At 51.4% G+C, this 21,977-nt stretch overlaps 3 protein-coding genes across 4 annotated transcripts in view; all 3 read right to left on the bottom strand.

The window, feature by feature from the left end:
• Positions 1-11: 11 nt before the first annotated feature.
• On the bottom strand, positions 12-3,681 carry LOC147351434 (uncharacterized). Its single transcript, XM_086357238.1, has 8 exons — positions 3,498-3,681; positions 3,078-3,326; positions 2,913-2,965; positions 1,969-2,112; positions 1,554-1,625; positions 1,345-1,465; positions 669-1,111; positions 12-172 (listed from the first exon to the last, which is right to left on the bottom strand). The coding sequence occupies exons 1-8, from the start codon at positions 3,566-3,568 to the stop codon at positions 30-32; spliced, it is 1,296 nt and encodes a 431-aa protein (XP_086213364.1). The 5' UTR covers positions 3,569-3,681; the 3' UTR covers positions 12-29.
• Positions 3,682-5,375: 1,694 nt separating this feature from the next.
• SPATA32 (spermatogenesis associated 32) lies at positions 5,376-8,443 on the bottom strand. Its single transcript, XM_086361018.1, has 5 exons — positions 8,415-8,443; positions 8,246-8,347; positions 7,326-7,380; positions 6,087-6,976; positions 5,376-5,493 (listed from the first exon to the last, which is right to left on the bottom strand). Exons 1-5 carry the CDS (start codon positions 8,441-8,443, stop codon positions 5,409-5,411), a joined length of 1,161 nt encoding a protein of 386 aa, XP_086217144.1. The 3' UTR covers positions 5,376-5,408.
• Positions 8,444-19,291: 10,848 nt separating this feature from the next.
• Positions 19,292-21,977, bottom strand: part of MAP3K14 (mitogen-activated protein kinase kinase kinase 14) — a 43,658-nt gene continuing 40,972 nt past the window's right edge. For both annotated transcript variants that reach the window (XM_086357236.1, XM_086357237.1), the window contains exons 15-16: positions 21,265-21,365; positions 19,292-20,894 (exon numbers count right to left, since the gene is read on the bottom strand). In XM_086357236.1, coding sequence (XP_086213362.1) covers positions 20,730-20,894; positions 21,265-21,365 — 266 coding nt within the window. In that variant the 3' untranslated portion in view covers positions 19,292-20,729. The remainder of the gene's footprint in view (positions 20,895-21,264; positions 21,366-21,977) is intronic.

Below are 21,977 nucleotides of genomic sequence, written 5' to 3'. Positions count from 1 at the left end.
CGAGCTGCCTGTTTCGCTCAGCAAACACTTTATTTGTATTTGTACAATTTCTTCGTAGCAGGTCTCTGCAAATAGGCCGGAGAGGGGGAGAAGGGTTGCTTCTGGATCAGAGTTGGGGGAGAGGGAGCCAGTTTCGAAGGGCACATACACCCTAGTAGCTGGCTGGCGAACCCTGCGGAAGCGCGGAGGGGGCGTACGGAGGGTCAAGCTTGCGGCTCGGATTAGAGACGCAGGGTTAGTTCCACCAGAGTCGGCCTTTCTGCCGGCCCATTTCCACCAGTCCTGCCTCCTACCTGGGTCCCCCGCCCCTTTTTCTTATGCCCTGCCCTATCCTTAGTCGATCCTTAGTCGTGCTGTAAAGAACAATATCGCATAGGAACCTGCAATGTTAGGTCCGTGAATCAAGGTAAATTGGAAGTGGTCAAACAGGAGATGGCAATAAGAGTGATCTCTTATTGCATCTCTCCCGGTCAGGTCCCAATTTCTTGTAGTTCTGCTTCCACTCTGCCCGTCCCTCCTCTCCCCGCCCGTCTGTCCCATTTATCTGTCGGGTCCCAGCTTTGTCTGCCCCGCCTCTATCCTCTCGGTCCCGCCCCACCGTCACATGCCCTGCCCCTTATCTACATAACCCGGCCCCGCCCGCTGGCCCTGCCTGTGTCGCCTTTCACCTTGGCTGAGCCGCCCGCTCTTGGGCGCGCGCTTGGGGCGACTGGGCTGGTACGACTTGGGAAGTCGGACGTCTGGCCGCGGAGTTCGGCTCTGCGTGTGGGATTCTGGCTGCGTCCCCCCGTTCAGGCTAGGTATCTGGGAGTAGGGGCTGCACGCTCCTGGGGCGAGGAAGCGGGTAGAAGGAAAAGGAGGGGCCCTTCCTGAAAACCGGTTGTGAGAGAGAGTCCCCAGTCCCGCGGGTCCCCGCCCAGTCCCGGGCGCACCCGCTTTGTGCAGTCCGTGCAGCGAACGCGCCAGCTCGGCATTGGAGAGGCCGATGAGGCGCGCGGCCTGGCAGAAGAACGCGAGGCCCGCGTGAGAGCGCCCGCTGCGGCCGTGGCTGCGGGACCGACCTTTCCAGCTTGAGTTGAGCCGCAGAGACCGCTGCTTCTTGGAGTAGTAGCTTGAAGGAGAAAAGTGGGCAGCCGCCTCAGACAGCGTCTCCCCCAGTCCTCTTCATCTCACCCGCGAGGAAACTAAAGTGGGACAGGAATCTGATCGGGGGCAACTCGGCACCCAGGAAACTGACTCAAAATTCAGGCTCTCCTCTCTGGGGCAGGGACATCTGGGGACTCCTGCACCGGGCAGTCTGCTCCCCCTATCTTGGGCCTCGAAGCTGGGTCCAGTTGTGCCCACCTCATCACCTCCCGTACCGACTTGAAGGGCACATAGCCCAGACTCATCAGCTTGAACAGCATCTCTAAGAAGAGGGTTTGCAAGCCCTGGGGGTCATAGGCCCAGCTGTTCCTCACCTTGCCTAGGGGCAGAGAACATGGGGAAAGGTAAGGAGGAGCCTTCCCCAGGCCAGGCCCACCCACTCCTGCCCCACCAGCCTTGCCCCTCACCCAAGCACTGAGCCAGGCGGTGGCTGTCAGTGAGGACACCCAGGAAGTCTTTGAAGCTTACAGTTCCATCACCTGGGAAGAGAGAGAGAGGAGGGGGTGCTGTAGGTGCCTGACCCCTTGTAGAAGGCTTGCCAGCAGTTCTAGGCATCAGAATGTCCAGTCCTGCCTCTGGCCAAGCATTTTCTGAGGTCAAGTCAGGGAGAAATAGCCCTTGCTGTGTGGGAGCCCCAAGTCAGGATGAGGATTATCACCGCAGAAATGTTTAGGGGTGAGGGGCTAGGTGTGGTGATCAAGGCAGGCTTCCGGCAAGAGGGGACTTTAGAAAAGGATGAGACCAGGGATTTTGTGGGCAGTGGAGGCATTCTTCAAAGCTAGAGGTGGGAGAGGTCATGAGGGTAGGGACAGGGTCACCCACCATCCAAGTCCGCCTGCCGCAGAGCCTCACACATCTCCTGAGGGCTCAGCTGGACACCCACATTGGACAGGGCAGCTTTCATACTGCGCATGTCCACGGAGCCTGTTGGGCTGGAGCTGAACAGTTTGAAGACATCCTGGAATGCTGGGGGTGGGGAGGGGGCAGGCGGGCAAGGTGAACCCATGCACAGGAACCCTGAGATTCACCCACTCTAGCTCAGATGAGACTGAAGACTTGGGTTCACGGATTCCCTGGGCATTATAACTTCAGGTAAAGAACAGTGGTTGCTGTGTGTTGGTACCTGTTAAGTGTCTGTTCGGTTCTCATGTCCAAAAAGTGTTAAAAACTCTATGTCCAAGACCACACCACCCATAGGGGCCATGCTGGGCTTTCGATTCGGGTGGTCTGGCTCTATAGCTCCAATGTCTGGAGGCTTCAGGAGCCCTGCTGGCAACCTGGCCTGTAGCAGGCACTGACAACTATTGATGAATAGAATGATTCTGTTTTGAGGGACCCCTGGCAATATCAGAGCATGATCTTTGTAGGGACACTGGGGCCCCCAAATGTAGAAGTGTTTCCTTCCACCTCTACTCCCACAGCCCTGAACCCCAGAGGGGCAGGGACTTCAGATCCTTTTTTCCCATTGTTTCTTCCAGTTTCCCTTATTCCTTTCATCCTGTTCATCCATCTACCATCTCTCCATCCACTATCCACATACCTTGCTATCCAACAACCCCTCCCTCCCTTCTTCACACACACACACACACACACACACACACGCACACACATGCACAGAGCCATAATCCCTGGGATTGCAGAAATGAGCAAATTAGACCGGCATGGAGAGGTTACAGTACAGTCACTGGTTTCTGCTGTGTCTCCAACCTCTTCTACTCTGAGCACACCCTAGTTTTCCTCCCTGCTCCCAGTCCTGAGGCCCTCACCTGCCAGCTGCCGTGCTGTCAGGGGAAGCAGGTTCTTGTCTGCAAAGCTGCCTCTGTTAGGGGGAAGAGAGTGGAAAGTTCTTTGCATCTGCTGCTGAGCGATGCCAGAGTCAGGCAGGCTTTTCGACCCAGCACCCCAGCCCTGGCCCTGGTCCCTGCCCTCACCTCTGAGACCGGGTCTGAGGGTCTGACTGTACTGTGTGGGTGGCCTCAAGGCCCTTGAGCTGTCTGGTCCTCTGGGAAGCCTGCTCAGCCCCTGTGGCCAAGGCGGCATCTGGTTCCTTCCGGGTCAGGAAGGTAGCACATTGTTGCAACCTTCCCTTCTGGGTTCTGCTGGCCTGCTCCTCTCCTGGGTCTTGCATGAGCAGTCTTTGAGGCTTCTGTGGAGGCCTTGGAGGTGAGGAGAAGACAGGGCTGAGGGGTCCAGCCCATTTGAGTGTTTTGACTCCAGGGCACCCAGGACCAGACCTGTGGGTGCACAGCTTCACCTCCCAGGACCGGCCCCCTGCCAGCCTGTTCCCACAGCCCTCTCTCTGGGGGATTCTGGAAGCACTAGCTTGGAGGAGTAACCTCCGCCCTGGTCACCTGGATGTTCTCTTTGCCGATGGTGATCGCTTGGTCTTCCGCCCTCTGCTGCCTGAAAGGCAGAGTTGCATGCTTGGAGGCTGGGCCTGTCCTCCAGGCCTGCAGTCCCCCAGGCTGGGTTTGGGGTGGATCTGAACAACTGTCAGCAGGATGTGCGCTCCACCCTCACCACAGGCCTGCTCCTCTCTGCTGGGGAACCTGCACTTTTAGTCTTTTGAGTTTCTGCTCCCTTAAGCCATCTAAATTTTGTGACTCCATGCCAGAAGCTAACAGGAAGGCTGAGGTGCAGGAGAGAAGTAGGCCCCAGAGGCCCCAGGTCAAGGCATGGGAAGGTGGGGTCCAGCCAAGACGGGACTGTGGCTCACCTTACCCGAGGCCCCCTGGGCGGGAAGGATCCCTTCCTCTGGGAAGATGTGTCCCAGTAGCCAGATGCCAGTGCTGGCCTAGTCCCTCCCCAGACACTCACCTCTGCATCTCTTCTTCATCCCTCCTTCCAGCCACCTGCCCCCTTCTCTGGCCCTGGCCCATTCTTGAGTGCTCATGCGTGTTTCCTTAGTCGCTTCAGTCACGTCTGACTCTTTGCGACCCCATGGACTGAGGCCCGCCAGGCTCCTCTGTCCACGGAGATTCTCCAGGCAAGAATACTGGAGTGGGTTGCCATGCCCTCCTCCAGGGGATTTTCCTGACCCAGGGATTGAACCCATGTCTCCGGTACTGGGAGGCGGGTACTTTACCATCAGTGCCACCTGGGAAACCCACCCCTTCCTAATCCCATTCTCCCTGACCCTGGGCACCTCCCTCCTCAGCCCCCTCTCAAGGCAGGGCAGAGTTCTAAGGGTCTGCAAGGTAGGGCTTTCACTTGAAGGGGAGCCTTGGTCCGGAGGAGGTCTTGAGTCTCATTAGGCCCCAAGCCTCGGTGCTGTCTCCCCTTCTCTTTCTCCCTGACTTCCCTCTTCCTACCCACTTCCATCCCCACACTCCAAGTTCTCTTCCCTCTTGTTGCCATCTCCTCTTCCAGAAGCTTCCCCACACTGTCCCTTCTTCCCCACGGTGGAGAGGCTCATGCATCCGGGTGTGTGCATCTGGGTCACAGGCACTGTGTGTGTGCATGCCCGTGTGCCTGGCACGTGTGGAACATGCTTCTTCAACCTGCGTGTGGCTGTGTCACATGAATGTCTGTGTCATGTGCTGGTCAGCAGCTGGTGTGTGTGTGTGGGCTGCCTGCAGAAGTGCATCGTGACCCATGGACTCTCCCCTACACTGGAGGGTACCTCTGAGTGGAGGTGGTGGCCCCTGGAGGACCAGTCCCTCGGCTTCATTCTTCCCTTCCTTCAAGCCCTGCTGCTGCTGCTGCTGCTGCTAAGTCGCTTCAGTCGTGTCCGACTCTGTGCGACCCCATGGACTGCAGCCTACCAGGCTTCTCCGTCCATGGGATTCTCCAGGCAAGTACACTGGAGTGGGTTGCCATTTCCTTCTTCAAGCCCTGAACACCATCCTTTCCCCATTCCAGGCCTTCACCATGAGAGAAGTGGGAAGAACTCCTTCCAGAAGCCTTCTCGCCTGCCCAGTCCCACCTCCACGAGGCTCTTGCCTCATACGATCCCCAAATGTCTCTTTTACATCTAAGAAGCCTCAGACAGGGCACAAGTGAGGTCTTGCCAAGACAAGTCATGACTCTCTGATGCTGGCCTAGAGGTCTGGAGCGGTGTGGGGGGAGTAAGCAGGGACCACACAGGGCTGAAGGAGCCCGCGGGGGGTGAGGGGGTGCTGGGGTGGCTAACAGTGCAGGTGGCATCTCTAAGCATTGGAGACCAGGATGCTGAAGTCAGAGGAGCTCACTGGTCCAGGAGCATTTGCACAAAAAGTCTGAGCCAGGGGGCCAGCACTGGAGGCTTTACTGGTTTTGTCTAGTCATTTCTCTGGGGAGGAGGGGGATGACAGCTTAAAATGGATTTTCAGGAATAATGGATTCCCTTTCATGGTTCCCGGCACCGAGCTGCAACCAAAAGAGAGAGTGTCACTTGGGCCCTGGTGGGAAGGACAAAGGAGGGGTGAGCCCGGAGGCCTTTCTGAGGAGGGCGCAGGGGCTCAGACGGCCTCTTCCTGCTGTGTGATGTGGATGGGCAGCTGCCCCTCCATCATGTTCATTCATCACCAGGAAGCGCGGGGTGCTGGAGAACCCAGAGTCCTCAGTCCTGCCTCGCTGGGCATATCAAGGGCCCAGGGCTGAGACCTAGGGGTTCTCAGTAGGAAAGAGCGTGAGTGTTTCCAGTGAGGGTGAGGCCGTCTACACTCATGGTGAGAGACCTCCTAATGCTAGAATGGCATTCTAGTTCCGGCTTCGAACCCAAGTCCCTGCCCCCACCCTGGAGCGCTTACCCTCCATGGTCCCGAGGCCTCTGTCAGCCTGGCCTTGGCACTGCACCTCAGCCCACCGGAACTTTGTTTCCAGCAGCCTTTATGAGGTCACTGAGGTGGAGACATCACTCAGCCAGCCCCTCATTCCATTGTCCCCAGCTCCCCCTTGGCTGTGTGAGGAGTGGGCCCGCCTGCACATCCTAGGGGGAGCCGTGGGGCAGCCTCACTTACTCTTTTGCAGCTCCTTTTGGCTGAGGGGACGTGGTCGGGGACTGGAGAAACTTCAGCTCCCCTTCAATGGTGGCCCTCTTGAACCCTGGCTTTCTGAGGTCAAGGTAAGGGTGAGGGACGTCCTCATCTTCTTGCTTTGGGGCATCCTGTGGTTTCCTGGCTTCTCCTGGTTCCTCTGGCGGCTTCTCATCCTTCGTGAGTTTTCCCTGCTCTGGCTCGTCCGTGGTGGGCTGGGCAGCATGATCCACGGCAGGCTCTGTGGGAGGTGGCATGGCCTTCTGGGGTGTGGTCTTGATCATGTGCTGCAATCTGGGCAGGTCCATCCTGCTGGAGGAGGCCATGGCCAGGGTTGATGCGAAATTGATCAGCTCTTCCAGGCCCATGGTGGGTGTGCAGAAGGACGGCTCGGGGCTTAGAGTCTTCTGGGAGGCTTTGTCTAGAGGGCCTTGCTGGGCGCTGGGGTTCTGGCTCTGCTTCTTGGAGCTCTCAGTGTCCTTGGGGACCGTCTGTTGGGCAGGGCATATGGTGGTCTTTTTTGTGCTCTTCTGGAAGGGCTGCGTGCTGATCACTGGTTGCAGGCTGTGTTCTGACACCTGGATGAGCCTGTCTACCCAGAAGAGGTGCCTGGAGGTCTGCACGTGGATGGAGCGGTAGTCCTCGTCCATGGAACTCACGTAGCTGGAGTTGGACCTCATGCTCAGCTGTCTGATGTCTGGCTTCGTTAGCCCGTCTCCATAGGGTTGGGGGGACTCTTCCCTGTACCCCTGGGGCTTGGGGTCTTCCTGTTTGGCCTCGGGCTCTGTCTGTGGGAAGGGTTTGGGCTTCTGTTCTGGCTCCACTTGAGGGAGCTTTTCTTCGGGAAGCCCCGGCTCTAGCAATTCATTCTCCAGCTGAAAGGTTTCAACAGGAAGCTGAGGCTGCGCCTGGCCCCCCCACCCCAACCTCCGCGGTTCTCCCCATTCCCCATTCTCTGCCCTGCCCCACCCCCCCGCCACTGTCCTTCTGCTCACTTCCTCCCTGACACTTGCCTCCTCCAAGTGACCTGCTTGGGGCAGGGAGGCAGTGGGGGCAGCTGGTGAGGGTGGGTGTGCATGTGTGTGCCAACCCTGGCCTGGTGCTAGGGTTGGTCCTGTAATTGTCCAGGGTGGGGGCTTATCAGGCTTTAGACAAGATGAGCCTCAAAGACCCCTGCCCCTGGCCTCCCGCCTCCCCCTAGGAGGTGATACAGTCTGCTGTTACCTCCATGTCATCTTCCTCTTGTATTGGCTGGAACTGGTTTTGGTTTATGTCACCCCTAAGACAGAAGGAGACAGAGTGGGTGACAGGCCTCCGTGCGGTAGGGAGAGTAGCTTCTGGGGAGGGTCTCTGGTGCCCTTAAAGTCTCCTGCCTTGTGCAAGGACTGGCAAGATGCTCCAAGCTCACTCCCCTGGTGGCACCCTCTCCCACTGAAAATCCCATGGCAGACTCATATTCTCAAACTTCAGTGAGTTCAGAAAGCGCCTAGAGAGCTTGCCAAGTTGCTCGCCTCCCCCTACAATCTCTGCAGAGGAGACTGACTCCTTGGGGGAGGTCCCCCGATCTGTTGCAGTCCCCTTCCTAGAAGCTTGTGTCTTTTATTTCAGTTGGCGGTTGAAGCCCAGGAATCTGCATTTTAATCTAGCATTCCAGTGGGCCAGTGTCTTGCAAGCGGCTCATCACAGAGGGAGAAAACCAGAGGGACACCCTCTCCAGAACCTGCCCGCTCTCAGCTCAGCAAATCTGAAGTACAAGGGTGTGTGTGGAGGGTACCCTTGGTTCTTACTGCTAGTTGGCTGCCATCTCGACCGCTGCCCTCAGTCATTGTAACCTTTCTCTTACTTTAGGCACCTGCCCACCCTCCCCTTGGACAGTTCTGATCTCAGAGAAAGGCAATGCTAAGGGGTCAGGCTCCATCCATGTCCTGGATGTACCCCACCACCCTTCAGTCCTCCTCCAATGTGAGGGATTGGGGGCGGAAGCAGAGCAGGGGATGGCCTCCATCCCCACCCCTGCTGCCTTTTGGCCTGGATACTGGCCTAGGGGAGATTTTGGAAATAAGCAAGATAGAGGGAGATCCTGGGTGAGGGTGGGTGATCTCGGGGGTTGGGGAGAAGTCCTACGGTGATGGGGAACTGGTTCTCACTGTGAATCCATAATGTCCACCGACTCTTTGCCACAGCAGGGAAATCCATTGGCACCTGGCAGGGAGAAGGACGTGAGGGCAGGGGACCTGCACGTGTCCCTGAGCGAGTCTGGAGCTCAGGCTGGTGGCAGTGCTGCAGCCACCCCCCTCCTTCCCTGTCCCTTACCTAAGCCCATGTGCCATCCCCTTGCCCATCCTGCCCTTTGCCAGCATCACCAGCACCCCATCCTCCACGTCTGCTCCCTTCCACCTTTCGTGATCCATCACTGTCTTCCATTAGGGCAAATATGAATAGCGGTCACTTCTGTTCACTGAGTGCTAGAAACTAGCCCAGGGATTGTGTTGAGCACTTTATAGGCTTTAGTTCTTTGAACACATGAGAAGAGGTTCATTTGCCCAAGGTCCCTCAGCTGATCACTCAGGAAGTCAGGACTTAGATGCAGGCTTCACTTAAGGAGCTCTTTACTGCCCTGCCCTGAATGTCATCCTATCCTGGAGCCTGTAACTGTGCGGGGCTCTCTGTCGCACCCCAGGTGAACTTTCTTCATCTTTTCCATTCCTGCCCCTGCTCCCCTTTCTCCACTCTGTCTGGCCAGGCTTCAGATCTGCCACTCACTCTCATCCTAGCCACTCTTATCCTGTCCTCTCTTCCCCCAGCTTCTCATGCCATTTCACATCCTGGGATCATCTATTTCCAACGCTGGGCCAGAATTCTCACCCCAGGTGGTTGATTTGAGGTGACGTGTGCTTGCTAAGTTGCTTCAGTTGTGACTGACTGTGTGACCCATGGACTGTAGTCTACCAGGCTCCTCTATCCATGGGATTCTCCAAGGCAACAATACTGTAGTGGGTTGCCATGCCCTCCTCCAGGGGATCTTACCAACTAAAAGATTGAACCTGCATCCCTTAGGCCTCCTGCAGTGGCAGGAATATTCTTTACCACTAGTGCCAGGTGGGAAGCCTATCTGTTTATTTCGGAACATGAAACATCCTTTGCAAAGGAGATTGGCTTCTTGGAGTACGTCCCCTCTCACAGTCCCCTTTCCTAGAAGCTTGTATCTTTTATTGCAGAAGCTTCTCTTTCATCCTTTGGTGATAGGGGCCACCAGGCTGTCCCATTCTCTGAGCCCCAGGGTGGTGGATAGGGGTTGATGGTGGGGCCATTATGGCAATGAGCAAGCCAGGATCCCTATGAGCCTGCAGTGTGACAGGAAGTGACAGCCTTAGCTCTGGCTGAGAAGAATTGCTCCCAGGATTAGATTAGAAGGATTAGAATGTTGCTGTGGCCTCTTCCTAGAGGTGGAGAGGTTGGGGAGGGTCCTTGCATGGCTGATATTGGGTCCTGGGCTTTGGGTTGCTCCATGCACTTCCTAGCTGATGCTAGTGGTAAAGAACCCACCTGCCAATGTAGGAGATGTGAGAGACATGGGTTCAATCTCTGGATCAGGAAGTTCCCCTGGAGGAGGAAATGGCAACACACTCCAGTATTTTTGCCTGGAGAATCCCATGGATGGAGGAGCCTGGTAGGCTACTGTCCATAAGGTCGCAAAGAGTCAGACAGGATTGAAGTGACTTAGCAAGCATGCACCCACAGGTTCAGCCTGGGCCTGGGATCCTGGATCAGCTGGGTGACTGGGCTAAGAGTGCACCAGGGGTAGGCTCCCAGTGGCCGGCTCAGCAGTCTCTTCAGAACTCATCACTTTTGACCACCATGCTTTCTTTGACCATCCCTCAACTTCCTCCCCACATCTCTTCTGCTCCATTTCTACCTGCCCCAACTGCTACTGTGCCTCAGGCTTCTGACCCCACAGCTTTCTTTTGCTTTGTGGTTGTTCATTTGCTAAGTTGTGTTCAACTCTTTGTGACCCCGTGGACTACAGCACACCAGGCTTCCCTGTCCTTCACCATCTCCCAGAGCTTGCTCAAACTCATGTCCATTGAGTAGGTGATGCCATCCAACCAGCTTGTCCTCTGTCATCCCCTTCTCCTCCTGCCTTCAATCTTTACCAGCATCAGTGTCTTTTCTGATGAGTCTCCCTTCGTGTCAGGTGGCCAAAATTTTGGAGCTTCAGCTTCAGCATCAGTCCTTCCAAGGAATATTCAGTATTGATTTCTTTAGGATTGACTGGTTTGATCTTGCTGTCCAAGGGACTCTCAAGAGTCTTCTCCAACACCACAGGCCAAAAGCATCAATTCTTTGGCACTCAGCCTTCTATATGGTCCAACTCTTACATTCATACATGACTACTGGAAAAAATATAGCTTTGACTAGATGGATCTTTGTTGGCAAAGTAATATCTCTGCTTTTTAATATTCTGTCTAGCTTTCTCATAGCTTTTTTTCCAAGCAACAAGTGTCTTTTAATTTCATGGCTGAAATCACCATCTGAAGTGATATTTGAGCTCAAGAAGGTAAAATCTATCACTGTTTCCATTGTTTCCCCATCTATTTGCCATAAAGTGATGGGACTGGATGTCATGGTCTTAGTTTCCTTTGCTTGTTTTAAAAAATTTCTCTGGGAAGTTTAATCAACACCTAAAGCCTTAACTCTTCCATAAAAAGCAACTGGATATGGATAGAAGGAAAAATTATTATGGTATGCACCTCACTGCAGCACTGGGGTTTAGAAGCAAAAAATCTGAGGTTGACTCAACTTGGGGCCTCTATATTCAACCTGGGAATGTTCTATTAGGGATTCAAGTGACATTTGATAGTGTATGAAATAATATCGACTTCCAACTGTGGATTGCTTTATATAGAAAGGCATTGATTTTGTATCCTGCAATCATCCTAAAATCTTATTGGTTCTAGTAGCTTTTTTTGTTTTTTCTAAAGTAGCTTTTTTAAGATTCCATGGGGTTTTCTACATAAACAATAATATTTGTGACTCAACATAGTCTTCTTCCTTTTCAACCTGGATGTCTCCAAGTTCTTTTTCTTGCCTTATTGCACTGAGAATAATCTCTGGAACAATGTGGAACAGAATTGAGAGTAGATATTCTTGCTTTGCTAGTGAGCTTAGGGGAAAAGTATCCAGTATTTCATTATGAAATACAATGTTATAGTTTTTCTCATAGATGCTATTTATCAGGTTGAAGAAGTTTCCTTCTATTCCTACTTAATTTTTAAATAGGAAAGGATGTTGGGTTTTATCTGATGCTTTTCCTGAACTTATTGAGATTATCATGTTTTTCTTATATTCTGTTACTATAAGTTATGTATGTATGGCTGTATGTGCTCAGTCGCTCAGTCATGTCTGACTCTTTGTGATCCCATGGACTAAAGTCCACTAGGCTCCTCTGTCCATGAGATTCTCTGGGCAAGAATACTGGAGTGGGTTGCCATGCCTGCCTTCAGGGGATCTTCCCAACCCAGGGATGGAACCCAGGTCTCCAGCATTGTAGGCAGATTCTTTACTGCCTGAGCCATCAGGGAAGCCAGGGAAGTTATATATAGCATGTGCTAAATATATTACATATTATTCTGCTAATAATTCTATTATAATTTGTTTATGGTGAGATCTTGTATTCCTGGGATAAATCTCACTTGATCACAATGTACTACCTTTTTATACATTGTCAAATTTTATTTTCTAACTTTTAAGATGAATTTTCACATATATGTTCATAAGGTCTATTGGTATGCAATTTTCTATTCTTATAATGTCTTTCTTTTTATAATGTCTAGGATGTAAGGTTTTGACAGTAGAGTAATGCTGGCCTCATAGAATGAGTTGAGGCATGTCCCATCTTCAATTTTCTGAGTTTGTGTAAAATTTTTATTATTTACTGATTATGTTTGGTAGAATTCACAAATGAAGCCTGTGGACCTGGACCTGGAGTTTCCTTGTGAGGAGATTTTTAATTACAAATTCAACTTAAAAAATAGATACAAGGTTATTTAGCCTACCTATTTCTTTCTTTTTTATTATGATAAAATACACATATCATAAATTGCTCTTTTAAAATTATTTTTAAGTATGCAGTTCAGTGGTATTAAGTATATTATCATGCAGCCAATCACCACTATCCATTCCCAGAATATCTATTTCTTCTTGAGTGAGGTTTTGGAGTTTGTTTTTTTTTTAAAGGAATTTATCCATCTCATCTAAGCTGTCAAGTTTATTGGCATAAATTGTTCCTAATATTCCCTAATCATTTTTTCACATCTGCAGAGTCTGTAGTGATGTTACCTCTTTCATTCCTCATGCTGGTAATTTTGGTCTTTTTTTTTTTCCCTTGTCCAGTTTGGCTGTAGATGTATCAGTTGTGTGGGTCTTCTCAAACCTGCCAGAGATATGTCTGATTCCTGAGTGGTCACATTAAAGTAATATCTGCAAAGCAATAGGCTCCTGCAGTCATAGGCTCCCAATCAGCTTTTTATGATTTCACTCTTATATGTGGACAACCAAGCATCACTAGGCATTTGAGAAAACTGCTAACATAGGAGAGCTAGACTGAGAGAAAAGACTACTCCAGAACACCAGAAGAGAAACAAGGGAACTGAAAAATTCTAATCATCTTCAGAGACTCAGAGTTTAAGATATTCAGCAACATATATATTGCATCCAAAGAACAAGAACAGGATACTATTTTAAAAAGAACTATGAAAGGAAAGAGCTTTCTAGCAAACAATTAAAAAATAAAATACAGAGACTATTCCTAGAAGGTAGAATTAAAATATCAAGATGATGTGAGAGAAAAGGATCAAAAGGAAATCCAGTGCTGGGTTATAGAAAGGAGATTCAGAAAGAATGGAGACCATGGAGAAGAAAAGCAAAATCAGTATTTCCCTGAGCTGAAGGATGTCATTAGCTTAAAAATGTTTGCTGAATACCCAACACTATAGATGCCAAAAGATCTTTGCTCTAAAAGTTAATTGCACCAGGAACAAAGGATTCCTAAATACTTCTAAGTGAGAAACAAGTTAACAACAAGGGAAGGAGAATCATACTGGCGGTGGAGTTAGCAGTACAGTTGCTTTTAACATTCTGAGGGAAATGGTTTTTAACCTAGAATTTTATATCCAGCAAAACTATCATTTCAGACATGGAAAAGTAAGAAAGTTTATTCCTTATTTTTGGGAAGTTATTTGAGGATGTGCTAATGCAAAATAAAGGTGTAAAACAAAAGAGTCAGGGATGAAAGAGCATATCCAACCCAGGAGAGCAGCTGAATCCCAGATGTTAACTGTATAGAGGCCTACACATTGGTGCAATAGGATGAAGGCTCCTGGGCAATAGGTCTCTGAAATAAAGAAAACCTAACAGAATAGTTAACTAGATGTAGAGGTTGAAGAAAACAAAGACTATGATAAAAGCAAAGAGTATAAGTAAAAGGCCACTAAAAAAAACCCGGAAAAACAAAAAGCTGTATGAGAAAGAAAAGGTAATTGTGGTACCTTTTATGGCTCTGCAGTGAACAGTTTTCATGTAGTCATGATAATCCTATTTATTAACTTTCAACATTTAGAATCAATATATAGGCAAAATTTGGAAAACATAATTATGGTTATGGGACAATGTGAATGCTATCCACCTTGATATTAAAAAATAAACATACAGGTTAGAGTCTTTGGGAGCTACAAGGCAGGAAGGAAAGTTGAAGGAAAAGGTAGGGTCACTAAAACATCTTACTATATGTGTGTCAAAAGATACTCTCTAAAGTTGATGAAAAAATAAATATATTAAATTTACAAAGGTCACTAAAACATCTTACTATATGTGTGTCAAAAGATACTCTCTAAAGTTGATGAAAAAATAAATATATTAAATTTACAAAGGCATTAGCAGATCTAAAAATAATTGTTATTGGGAAGATGGGGCAGGGTGGTTCCATTACAGTGGGTAGGTGGTCCAAGAAGAAGCCTGTGAGCTTGTGGAAAGATGAAATGGTAACCAGGCAGAAAAATAGTTCAAATGAAATAGTGGTGGTTGCTCTGAGGAGTGAGGCTGGGGATGTGGTATAGGGGATTCTTGCTTTTCAATCACTGAATAAGCTCTTCAGTACTGTTCAACCATATGCATGTATTTCTTGGATAAAAGTTAAAAAGAAATGTGGAGCTCCAGGGGTACTTCCCTGGTGGTCCAGTGGCTAAGACTCTGCCCAGGGTTTGATCCCTGGTCAGGGAACTAGATCCCACATTGCCACAACTCAGAGTTGGCATGCTGCAACTAAAGATTCCACATGCCACGACAAAGATTGAAGGTCTTTGTGAAGATTGAAGGCCTGGTGTAGCCAAATAAATATATTTAAAAAATGCTGAGGCCAGCTATTGTCCAGGGATTGTGCTAAGGGCAGAGGACATAGTGATGAACATACACAATCTCTGCCCCTTGGAGCTTTCAAGCCTGTGGCTGTACCACAGGAGACCCTCCAATCTCTATTTCATACTCTCACTTGACCCTCCAATTTCTATTTCTTACTCCCACTTCTCCTGAGTTCTAGACTTAAACTGCAGTCACTGATTACACATTTTCCCCTCAGGAGGCCTCAACTTCACTTTGTTTAAAACCCTATGGATTCCTTGTCAAAGCCTGAGTTGAGTAGTTTGAATAGAATTCCCCTTTCCTATTGTCATGACTAGGTGAGCTAGGGGCTCACCTCTTCCTAAAGACCTCCCAGACTCTACCTCAAGGTGCTAAGCTGAGGAGTCTTCCTCCAGTTGCTCCCTTCCTCTCTACCCCCAGGCCCCCCCACAGCAGACCTCTATCTAAGTGCACAGCTTCAGTTAAGAGGTGGGTTGGGTGTGTGATTTGCTTACTTTGAATCTCTGATCCTCTACACAGAGTCAGGCACAGGTGGATTCTCAGCAAAAGTCTGTGCAAAGAATGGTTTCCTGGGATTTCGCTGGTGGTCCAGTGGTTAAGAATCTGCCTGTCAATGCAGGGGATATAAGTTCGATCCCTGGTCTGGGAAGATCCCATCTGCCATGGAGCAACAAAGCCCATGCGCCACAACTACTGAGCCCACGCTCTGGAGACCATGCTCTGCAACAAGAGAAGCCGCCACAAGGGGAAGCCCGTGTACCACCACTGGAGAGTAGCCCCTGCTTGCCACAGTTAGAGAAAGTCTCTGCATAGCAATGAAGACTCGGTGCAGCCAAAAATAAATACATAAACAAAATTATTTAAAAAAAGAGAATGGTTTCCTTATTCCTCTCACCCCGCGAAACCCTTCAGATTATCTCCCATTTTGGGCATCAAGTTCATACCTTGGTGTCCAGACTCTAGGATGGCCAACACAGTTCTGCATGTTTGACCCATCTTCCTTTCCAATCTCTCATCTCTTAATAAACTCCTCTCCCTGGTTTCTTCATTTATCCTATCATCCCAGTTAGAGACCTGGGTCACTTGCAACCTCCTCATGTCCCCAGCTCCTGACCTTCCCACCACTATTAATGACCCAGTGCACATCGTTTCTCCATCCCCACTGCCTCTCCCCTCTTCCGACACCAAAGTCAACACAAACCCAGGACTCATGATCCCCTCAACACTCGGTGCTTGAGTGCTTTGCATGCATTCAACCCTCAGGGTCACACACTGCACAGGTGGCCATGACTCTCCTCTCATATATGAGGAAGTTTGCTCAAGTCACACAGCTCTTAAGAATAGCACCATGACCTGAACACAAGTCAGATCGGCTCCAAACCCCATGGTGCTACCCACTGTGCTGGCTGAAATTTCTCTAGGCCTTTAGCTGATGTAATACAACATAGGCTACTGATCCACATTCACCCTGACCCCGGCTCCAACCCGGGCATTTCAATGACTGCAGAACAAGCCTGTTGCATCACACCTGCTCACATCCAGACTCTAGGGTGGCCTCAAAGATCCTGCATAGTCTGATCTCTGCCTTTTTTCATCTCCTGGTATCCAGTTCCCTGCCTTGCCCCAAGCTCAAGAGGCCCTGGAGCGTGGAGGGAACTTTTGTGCCTCAGTGCCTTTGCACATGCTGTTTCTGATACTCAGAAAGTCTCTCTCCTGATAAAAATCCTACTCATGCCTGACAGCCCAACTCAAATCTCCATTGTCATTATCTCTGTGACATACCTGGCTGTCTAACCCAAATTTTAATTTTTAGTTGACTCATTAGACTCAGGGCCTAGCACAGAGTAAGAGTAAGTGCTGACAAATAATAAACGCTAGAGAGAGTGTGAAGAAAAAAAAACCCCTCCTATGCTGTTTGTGGGAATGTAAATTGGTGCAGTCACCATTGAGACCAGTATGGAGATCCCTTTAAAAACTAAACAGAGTTACCACAAGATCTTACAATTCCACTGGAGAATGTCTGGAGAAAACTCTATTTTGAAATGATACCTGCACCCCAATGTTCATTACAGCATTCACAATAGTCAAGACATGGATGCAACCTAAATGTTCATCAACAGATGAATGGATAAAGATGGTGTGATACACACACACACACACACACACACACACACACACACACTGGAATATTATTCAGTCATAAAAAAGAATGAAATAATACCATTCACAGTAACATGGATGAAGTGAGTGAGTGAAAATCTCTTAGTCGTGTCCGACTCTTCACGACCCCATGGACTATACAGTCCATGGAATTCTCCAGGCCAGAATACTGGACCACTCCAGTATTCTTAGTCGTTCCCTTCTCCAGGGAACATGGATGGACCTAGAGATTATTATACTACTGAAGAAGCCAGACGGAGGAAGACAAATATGATATGACTTATATGTGGAAACTAAAAACAAACAAACAAATGAACTTATTTACAAAACAGAGACTCTCAGACACAGAAAACGCATTGTTACCGAAGGGGAAAGCAACTTCCCTGATGGCTCAGGTGGTAAAAAGCCTGCCTGCAATGCAAGAAACCTGAGTTTGATTCCTGGGTTGGGAAGATGCCCTGGAGAAGGAAATGGCAGCCCATTCCAGTATTCTGGCTTGGAGAATCCAATGGACAGAGGAACCTGGTAGGCTACAGTCCACGGGGTTGCAAAGAACTGAAAAGGACTGAGCAACTAACACTTTCAGTTTCAAGGGGGTGGGTGGGTAGGAATAACATGCACACTGCTATATATTAAAATAGATAACCAAGCAGCTGTAGAGCACAGGGAACTATACTCAATATTTTGCAATAACCTATAAAAGGATCTGAAAAAGAATATATATATATGTATATCTTACTGAATCATTGTGTTGTACACCTGAAATTAACACATTGTAAATCAACAATACTTCAATTAAAAATACAATAAAACACAGTTCTCTAAGATAAAAAAAAAGAAAAAAGAGAAGGGGATGCAATAAACATTGCAGGAGTGATTTAAGATCTCTGCATCCATTTGTTTGTTGAGGGGAAAGCTGTTCTCTGGTTGTTGATTTTTGGCACGTTTTGAAGGCTGGCCCAAGTCGTCCTGGGAGAGAAAGTTCTGAGAAGAAAGCCGCCAATCCGGGGGTGGGGGAAATCTGGGCCCCCTTGTTAGACACCTGGGAGATCCAAGGCCCTGAAGGGAAACCATCTTTGTTCAAGGGCACAGAGAGAAGTGCAAAGCACGACGAAGAGGATCAGTAAATATCTGTTGAAGCACACTGCTTTTCTCTGCAAAAGCCTCAAGCACCAACCACGGAAACACTTGATTAGATTTGGAGCGGGGGTGTTTCCTCTGCAGTTTGGGGTAATTCATATATCGCTTCCTGGGCACAGGGCCTCTACTCTGTGTGTCCAGAACGCCCTTACCCCTCAGTGTGCACGTGTATCTGTACACGCGCGCACACACACACACACACACAGAGTCGTGCGTTGCGCAGGGCCAACGCTGGGCGTGGTGGCCAGGGTAGCACCGCCCATCATCCGCGGGGACCGCGGGGGTCTGGCTGGGGGTCGACCTTCCTCTCCGGCGCCCGCCCGCCTCGGCCGATCCCCGCCCCCCGAGCCCCTACCTCACTTTCATTTTTCCCGCCCGGCCCCGCCCCTGCCCCGCCGCGCGCCCGCCCGCTCCCACCTGTCACCCCCATGCTGACCGAGACTCTGGACTCTGTACCGGAGGCGGGGAGCGGGCTGGTGGCTGCTGCCCCTCCGCCTCCAGTGCGCTCTTTGGTGACAGGCTGTGGGGAGCGGGAGAGATGCGGGGAGTGCGGTGGGGTGGGGTGGGTGGCGCCGGTGCCTGTGATGTCGCGGCCTCTGTGACGCTACCCCCGGCGTGTGGCTGGGCTTGGCAGTTGGTGGAGGAGTCTTCCAGAGAAGGGGGCTCCTCCTTGCCCCGCAGCCGGAGCTCCTCCTTGAGAGACATCCAGGAGGCGCTGCTCTCTGCTGCCGGCCCAGATGGGTAGACGATGGAGACTGGTAAGCCTGAGGTCTGCTGGGCTGAGCTTTGATCTGCCCTGCGCATACTGGCAGAAGGCCGCTGCACCTTCTGCGTGCCCAGGATCCTCCAAGAACCTGCTGAGCTTGCCACCTTTGCCCCAAAGTGTACACATGTATCTGTGCATCCGAACTTGGACATAGATTCCTGTTGTAGAGCCAGGTTAGACGAGGCACCCTGTGTGCCAACGACGTCCATCCTCAGGTTCTGTCCCAGCGCGAGGGAATGTACTTTGGGAAAGTCATCTCTGAGCATGTGCAGACACCCAGGTGGCTGGAAAGGCTGGCAGTTCAGGCCCACTCCCAGTCCAGTTCCCTGGGAGCCAGGCCTCAGGGACAGAGGAGTGACTGGGACAGTCTTGGTTCTGGGCATGCAGTTTGCCTCCACTACCCCTGCTTGGTCAGTACCCAGCCCTTGGCACCCTGCTCCTTCTCCCCTCAGTCTGGCACCGTTCGGCCAGGGACTTCCCAGCTGTCACCACGTGGGGCATCTTGTCTAACTGGTCTGAATGGATAGCCCAGAGGTAGGACTGGAAGTGTCACTGGGAGGAGTGGTGGGAAAGGGCTGAAAACAGTCTTTGTCCAGGGTGGGGCAAGACTAGATAAGATCCCATCAAGAAGCCAGAGGGAAGCAGCTGGTAGGATGTGAGGTTCAGGCACAGGCAGGCGGGAGTGGAGACAACCACAGCCCAAACACACTTGTCATTATCTCAAACTTTATTGCTTGCAAAGTTTTCTACCATGTCAACTCTGCAGTGCAAAGGCTGCAGTTCTTCACATCCTGGGGCCGGGAGTCTCTCCTTGGGGAGGAGTAATGGCTAAATTGTGGATAGCTGGGCAAAGGTCACCTGGCAAAACGTGGGGATGAGCTTCTCCCCAGGTGGGATCTCAGGGATACCCCCTTACCCCACAGCAATTCACAGTTGATTAATGCTACATGAGTCCTGATCAGCTGCCCCCCGAAAGAAGAGGCTGGCCTCGGGGGGCACATCTTAAGGAAATCTGGAGGACGTTTGAGGGGTCACATGCATGAAGAAGGGTCAAGAGCTCAGTCCCTTCCCCCCATCTCCTGGCTTGCTTGTGCCCATGCAGAACCGCTGGCCTGCCCTCCTGGAGGGCAGCCATGAAAGTGCTTTGAGGTCATCAGAGTGCAAAGTGCAGCAGGCGGTGCCCTGGAGACCAGGGCTGGCAGGGTGAGTGAGTGTCCCGGGAGGCTTGTGTGAGGGTGTGGAGGGCCGGGGCCTGGGTAACAGGAGCGCCTGCGTCGGGTGCTTTCTGCGGAGTCGATCGTGCTCTGTCCTCAGAGCGTTCCTGTCAGGTAGGTCTCATGTCACCCTCCACTTCCACAGCTGAGCGAGCTGAGTGCCAGCTGGGCAGGGGCAGTGCTGGGCCTGCGGCTGGGCTCAGGGCCTGCTGCTCTGGGGCAGACTGGTGGCTGGTGGCAAAGGGGCACGTGCTTGGGGGCTGAGAACCGTGTCACTTGAATGCCTTCTCTGGTTCTTCTGAAGCTGACCTCAGCTCAGGGCCTGAGTTGTGGCACCCTGAGAAGTGGCATTCTCTCCCAGGGAGACCCCCATGTCAGGCGTCTCTCCCTCCCTGGCCTGAAAAGCTCCTAGTGCTAGAAGAGGGGTTGATGGCCAGGCAAAGCTGGACAAGGGGGTCAGAGGGGCCCCTCCATGAACGCGAGGGGAGGCACACCTGCCGCCCCAGTCCTGGCCTGGGCCTGGTTCGGGGGTCGTTAGATGCTCACACCTGCCTGGAAACTGAGGGACAGCTCACCCACCTCTCCTGACCTGGGCCGGAAGCCGCTCTCCCCTGACTGCCAGCAGGTGGTCACTGATCCTAACTGGGTCAGGCCAGCTTGTCGGGACCGAGGCAGAGAAGACCCTCTTTGTTCCTCGTGGGAAGAGGCCTCCTTTCTTCCTCCTCCTCTCCGGTGGGCTCAGGCAGGACCCGGGTGGAAGATCCTGGGAGGTGTCCTGCTGGCGCCACCTTACTGCTGCCAGCCCCTGGTCCCACCACTGAGCCACGGGCTGGCAGAGCTCCGGGAGCAGGCAGAGCCTGTGTCTCAGAGCAGCACTGAGCACCGAGAAGGAAGGCCACTTCTGGCCGACTGGAGCCAGTGGTGGAAGGCTGCTTAGGGCCTGTTCTCCAGCTGGCCGTGCTTGACCCTCCAGCTCCAAGCGAAGCTGCCGTCTGGGGCCAGGGTGCACTGCAGGTCGATGCCTGAGTCCGGCACCTCCATGTCGTAGCGCACGGGCTGCCCGTCCTTGGTCACCAAGCTGAAGGCTGCAGCTGGGATCTGGGGGCAGAGCAAATCAGGGGGCCTGAGAGCGGCTGGGGTGCTGAAGGGTCCCAGCAGAGCAGAGCTGATGGCTTCCTGCTGCACTGGGAGACACTTCCCTACAACGCAGCGGGCAGCCTTGGAGTATTACCTGCCTTTCATTCTGGAAGACTTGAAGAATCTCACCCAGCCCAAGTGGGTGGGGATCCTGAGGACCCCTCAGTCACCACTGCCAGTCTTGCCCTGGGACCCTGGGGGGCAGACATTACAGGGCCAACTATTCCCTCTGGTGCCATTTCTACTTATTCAAAAGCTTCCTTCCCGGAGGACTGAGCTGGGCACACTGGATTCTGAGAGTCTGCCCCTCAGCAGGTACCCGCCCCCTCACCTGGCTGCTGATGCCTGTTGCGATGTCTCCCACCTTGACCCGGTGGAACTCCCGGATGTGCAGGTGTTCGCCATTGAGAGACTGTATTTGGACTTTCACACCTAGAAGTCAGGCAAGGTGACCATAAGGAGAGTGGCTGCAAGCTCCCTAAGGTGCCCTAGGGAGGGGGAAGCAGGGTGGCTGAAGAAGCTGCAGAGGCGGCTTTAGGATGGAAGGGCTGTAATGTTATACCCCTGCTAGCTCTTCATGGCCATGTTCTGTCAGTACCGGAAATCTGGCCTGCACAATGCAAAGGGCTAAGCTTGGCTCCTGTGTGGAAGCAGTATTCCAACTTACACACAAAAAGCAGAAAGGAACTGGAAACAAAGATTCTTAAATTGGTTTGTGGGCAACTTAGATGGTAATGTTCCCTGAGGTGGGACAGCCTCTGGCCAGGCATGGGGCTTGATGCCATGAGTCACACTGGCCCTGGAAAGGCCAGGGAACTGTGTGCTAATTAAACCCTTGTGCTATTAAAATCACAGAATGACCTCTGCAACCACACTTGAAAACAAAGAAGTTCCACATGTGCTGTCTTTCTTACCCTCTGACTTCAAATCCCAGAGGAGGATCTCAGGAAACCTATTGCTAAGCTCTTTTTTCTTCTATTTTTTGGCCACACCCCACGGCACGTGAGATCTCAGTTTCCTGCCCAGGGATTGAACCTGCACCCC

Source organism: Bos grunniens, chromosome 19 (genome assembly GCF_055505025.1).
Source record: "Bos grunniens cultivar Pamir isolate PY7600 chromosome 19, Bosgru_T2T1.0, whole genome shotgun sequence".
NCBI classification, from domain to species: domain Eukaryota; kingdom Metazoa; phylum Chordata; class Mammalia; order Artiodactyla; family Bovidae; genus Bos; species Bos grunniens.
The sequence above is the reverse complement of the archived record's forward strand: the minus strand, read 5'-3'. Positions and strand labels throughout refer to the sequence as shown.